Below are 5,312 nucleotides of genomic sequence, written 5' to 3' on the forward strand. Positions count from 1 at the left end.
GGCGAAATGTTTCCATAATGAAGATACCCAAATATTATACAATTGTCTCATTCATCAACTTGTCGCTTCTCTAAACACTTATCTACTATATACTATATATGGAATAACTGTCAAATAAAACTACCTAAAAAAAAATCTTTCCTAGCGCTTGATCCACACACTGACTTGTTTACTGATTTTCTTTTTCCTAGCCAAAATTGTGACTTGTTTTTAATTTTTCCCGTGACTTTTTTTCTGTTACATTTCTTTCCTAAGATTCTGAATTTGAGAAGGACATGCTGAGCGTAGGCCAGTAGGCCTCCTCATTGCCCCTCTTTTCGTATACTTTGCCTTCAAGGGAAGTTTCTTGACGCCAGAAGGAGCTCTTATTCCGAGGAGCTGGGATATGACTTCCCCTTCCATGACTCGAAACTGATTGCCTTCCATTCCATCATGGCGTCGTATGACCAATGAGTGCAATAATAATAATAATAATAATAATAATAATAATAATAAAATTCTTATGTTAATAACCTAAGTATTTTATTGCATAGAAAAACTATTAGATGGGTTCTAAAAGTTGGGAAATGTAATAAAATATATCAAATTATTTTATATAATGCTTTATTTACACAAATATATCTACAGTGTTGTTAAATTAAAGGAATACAATACCCACAAGTAGACGAATAAGAAACATGTGCAAACCTTTGCCATCTTTACTTCCGAAATAAAGATACCATTATAGCGTTCAACATGTATGTTATTCATGTACAGTATTACTCAGCGTTAACCATGAGCGCAGTAAAGTTACTTTTTGGTGAACCATAGACATGAAATGGTACAATTTATAATCCGGAGATCACATTTCAAACGACGTTTAGGGGTAAGAGGTTAGGAAAGAGCCCAGGGCAGAGACGACAAAGAATAAAAAGACACAATACCATAAATAGTAGGTCCAAGTCGGACCGAAACGCCGGTTGGTGAGACGAGACGAGGAACTCCTAGAGTTATGTGTGTTCTGAGGAGCAGATCATTTGTGAAAGGGAGAAAATCCAAAGCATCACAGGTACAAAATCGAGACTAAAATTCATATTAGGAATGATACGCACAAGGGCTAGTTCTACAAGACGATATTTGTAAGGGCTACAATATGGATAGATATTTCTGGCAGTGGGTAAACTTATTGAAGAGTTGTTGTCTCTAACATGACAGAGAAGAGAGATGTTAAAATAAGAAGAGGGAACATTTCTTTCGTATTCTTTAACTATGGCAGAATGGGTATGACCTATTTCATTAATATATTGCAAAAGGCTAGAGTAGTATGACATAGTGAACACAAGAATCATCGGGAGAAGGAGAAGTATGGACCAGGTTGCTTGGAAGGACGAAGTCTGACAAAAGCAAATATAATGTCGATAGGACTGAAGAATTTTTTTTTTTTAAGTTAGAGATACAAAGAAGGCAGATGTTTTCACTAATGAAATAGTTTGGGGTAGAATTTTTTTTTACCGTGATCGTAGTCAGAGTTTATAAAATTAAGCCTATATCCAAGACGAGTCGTTTAAGTCATCTAGGGTTACTGATGCGTTAGCCGTAGGCAGGAGTTGGTGTGTAGTAGGACTGAGGCTGGGATGTGGAGTGACCTTCGTAGGCCACCTGGGCCACGAAGCCAGAGTCACCGTTGACAGTGTACTTCACCCTCTCCAGACGACCGTCAGAAAGCAGAACATAGTAGGAGCCCTGGGTGTCGGCACCATCACGAGTCTCCTGGTGACCGTAATCGTTGCCAGAGGCGTCGTCCTTCACTTGCCAGGTGAAGTTGTAATGAGCAGGAGCCTGGAGTAATAATAACATACATTATGTTTGAGAGCGGCCACAAACTGGTGCCTGTGTAATGCCATGTAATGCTTTATTGGATTGGTCACTAGTTTGCTTATAGAATGATCACAAGTACGTGTTGGCAACATTGTCCACTATGAGCTATACTCACCTCAGAAGTTGGGACACCGTATGTTGGTCCTGGTGTTGGAGGACCGTATGTTGGTCCTGGTGTTGGAGGGCCATATGTTGGTCCTGGTGTTGGGGGACGGTATGTTGGTCCTGGTGTTGGGGGGCCGTATGTTGGTCCTGGTGTTGGGGGACCGTATGTAGGTCCTGGTGTTGGAGGGCCGTATGTTGGTCCTGGTGTTGGAGGGCCGTATGTTGGTCCTGGTGTTGGGGGTCCGTAGGTAGGGCCAGAAGACGAGGGACGGAATTGTGAGGGAGCATCAGGGAGGGACATGGAGCCCACCACAAGTGTGGCGACCAGTACAACCTGTTCACAGTTTATCTTTTCAATGTACAAAAATTATTGTTTTCAGAATAAAATATATTTACTGTACTATTCATCAAACATTAGGATTCCAACCAACAGATAAAAGTTCTCTCACTTTCTCACAACACACAGGAGCGGAGACTCGTTCCCTGCAACCACAAATAGGAGAGAACACGTAGATGAGCACTCGACCCCTGAGTCTCAACCATAGACAGTTGAATACACACACACACACACACACACACACACACACACACACACACACACACACACACACACACACACACACACACACACACACACACACACACACACACACACACATTTTTTACGAGGCTTGCAATGTCAATTTCAGAACTTCTTCCTTTACAAATGCTTTCTTCATCTTGACTTAAATTATGTTATGTAAGAATAGTTTAGGTTACCTTAGATTAGAAGAAGTTTGGTTTGGCTACATTGCTCAATAAAAAATATCTGCGACACGACTGCCAGCGTAGTGGCCAATCATAACTAAAAACATTCAAATTTGTACAAGAATTACAGGTGCAAGAGTGAGATGGCGTGAGACAAAAATCACAGGCGATGTGATGACCACGAACAAGATACTTTGTAATATAGGCAAGGTAAAGTCAAATGGTTTATATGGGCGTGACTACACAAATATTTTTTTTTGCAGTGTGAGGTCAGTGACAAACTAGAACACGTTAAAAGCCAAGAGGTAGAGTATCAGATGCCACATCTCTGCATCAAATACCACATCTCTGCATCAGATACTACGTCTCTGCATCAGATACTACGTCTCTGCATCAGATACAACATCTCTGCATCAGATACTACGTCTCTGCATCAGATACTACGTCTCAGCATCAGATACCACATCTCTGCATCAAATACCACATCTCTGCTATTTCTTTGGTGGAAAAGAAGATTGGTGCTTATGCATCTGGAAAATATAAACATAGTATTCTACACCGAGAGAAGACATGTAAATAGAAAAATAGTAATTTGTTATTTTAAGTTAACCCTATGTCTTTTACGCTTCAACTCATTGAAATATATTAAAAAATCAAAGGCAGTCTTAATGGCCACACACATTCCTTCGCTTATGTGATGCTCCTCAGTTATTGTAGATCATTGTCAGCCTTCAGAATCACTCAAAAATATTAGCAGAAATTCGAACCTTTCTCAAAGTTGCATAAGTAAATTTTGACAGGTTTCTAATAAACAGGCTTGTAGTATCCTTGTAATTCAAAAAGAAAGTTGACTTGCACATTAACACAGCCATTTCTACGGTTGAAGTCAAACACTGTAACTAATATACATAATTTACAGCTTGTGTATGAAAGCAATAATGTGGCTATTATAGTCATTACAAAAATAAGGATTAATAATAATGATAATATTATGATTATTGTAGAGGAATGGTTCAGAGAACCGACACGTTGATAAATTAGACACATGTGCAACTCTTGGGTATCTTTATTGAGGAAACGTTTCGCCACACAGTGGCTTCATCAGTCCATACAAAGGAGAATCTTGAAGAACAGGAGGATATGGCTCATATGCCATATTCTATTCAAGATTGATGGACTGACCACATCGACTCAAGGTTGAGGGACTGATTACCTCATTCTCCTCCTGTTCAAGATTCTCCTTTGTATGGACTGATGAAAACACTGTGTGGCGAAACGTTTCCTCAATAAAGATACCCAAGAGTTGCACATGTGTCTAATTTATCATTATAATTATTGTTATTTTTACTGGTATTGTTTTTTTATGGCACCAATAGGTATCCTGGGGGCATACCTTTTGTTGGAGGGCCTTTGCGTGGCAGTGCCAATGAGTATAGGCTTCAACAGATCCAGGTTCTGCAAGAATTTATAAAATATTGGCACTGTAGCGAATACTTTGAAAAAATGTGCATGTTCTCAATGGATTTAAGAGTTACTGCTAGGTAGCGAGTCCGTCTCACAATTAGCGGATGGAGTATCGAGCCTCCACCAGTGCACACGGATTAAATGTTTTAAATGGAAGTTGAGGGAGCGAATGGACTGACAATCAAGGGCGATTTCTTAAGGTACAAGGGACTGGTTGTGGTACTTCGCTCTCCAGGACACAACGTACGTACTGTCTGACACTGGTGTTGGTCGTATGATGACCCGTTAACCGGAGCCTTTGGTCATTTGACCTATGCCTTTCCTTGATCGACACGGGTCTGGGTCATTTGTTATGAACCATGCCGTGGGCGGGGTCAGAACCTGCCCGTGGTATGGTTTGTTTGCAATCGTGTCATTACGATTTCGTTAACCGGAAATTTTACTCATATGACCCAGACGTTTCGCTAGCTTACCGCTCCACCCCGTCAAAAATGAAACTCACACCATTAGACTTGTTGCTAGTTACTCATAGGACTGACAAGTAAACGCAGTCTTCCTCGCCACAAAACTGATTCGATTCCCTGAAAATACAATGTTCCCTAAAGTACCTGCAGAACCCCATTAATTAACAAGTTGTTTTCTGAGAATGTCTGCACTTGTTTACGAACGTGTTTACCACCGATAATACTGAAACATTAGCGGTGGATAAAATTTGTTGTCTGGGACCAGTGAGCGTGAGGAGGCTGCAGTAACTGAGATTTAATGGAGCTCAAGGTAGAATTGTTTAACTTCTCCGAATAAAGCAAAGATAACCAAAATGAAAAAAAAAAATAAAAAAAAAAAATAAAAAAAATGTAATGTGTTTCACAGTACTACAAGAGAGGTTAGCAGTGTACCTTGAGAGACATTCTTGTTGAGGAGGATGAGTCGGACTGATGCTCTGTGAAGGATGACAACTGTTTATATACTGGTGCATGTTCCTCACAGCCATGACGTCACGGCCTCCTAAGGGCATAGGAGCCTGGGAGAAGCTTGATCCAAATGACTGTTTTACTCTATAAAAATTCGTATATATATATATATATATATATATATATATATATATATATATATATATATATATATATATATATATATAT

At 39.7% G+C, this 5,312-nt stretch overlaps 1 protein-coding gene across 1 annotated transcript; it reads right to left on the reverse strand.

Annotated features, from left to right (window-relative positions):
- Positions 1 to 606: 606 nt before the first annotated feature.
- Positions 607 to 5,100, reverse strand: LOC128701461 (pro-resilin-like). Its single transcript, XM_053795163.2, has 3 exons — positions 5,070 to 5,100; positions 1,973 to 2,296; positions 607 to 1,818 (listed from the first exon to the last, which is right to left on the reverse strand). The coding sequence occupies exons 1-3, from the start codon at positions 5,079 to 5,081 to the stop codon at positions 1,570 to 1,572; spliced, it is 585 nt and encodes a 194-aa protein (XP_053651138.2). The 5' UTR covers positions 5,082 to 5,100; the 3' UTR covers positions 607 to 1,569.
- Between the last annotated feature and the right edge of the window lie 212 nt (positions 5,101 to 5,312).

The sequence above is a fragment of the Cherax quadricarinatus genome, unplaced genomic scaffold (genome assembly GCF_038502225.1).
Source record: "Cherax quadricarinatus isolate ZL_2023a unplaced genomic scaffold, ASM3850222v1 Contig2039, whole genome shotgun sequence".
Taxonomy (NCBI): Eukaryota; Metazoa; Arthropoda; class Malacostraca; order Decapoda; family Parastacidae; genus Cherax; species Cherax quadricarinatus.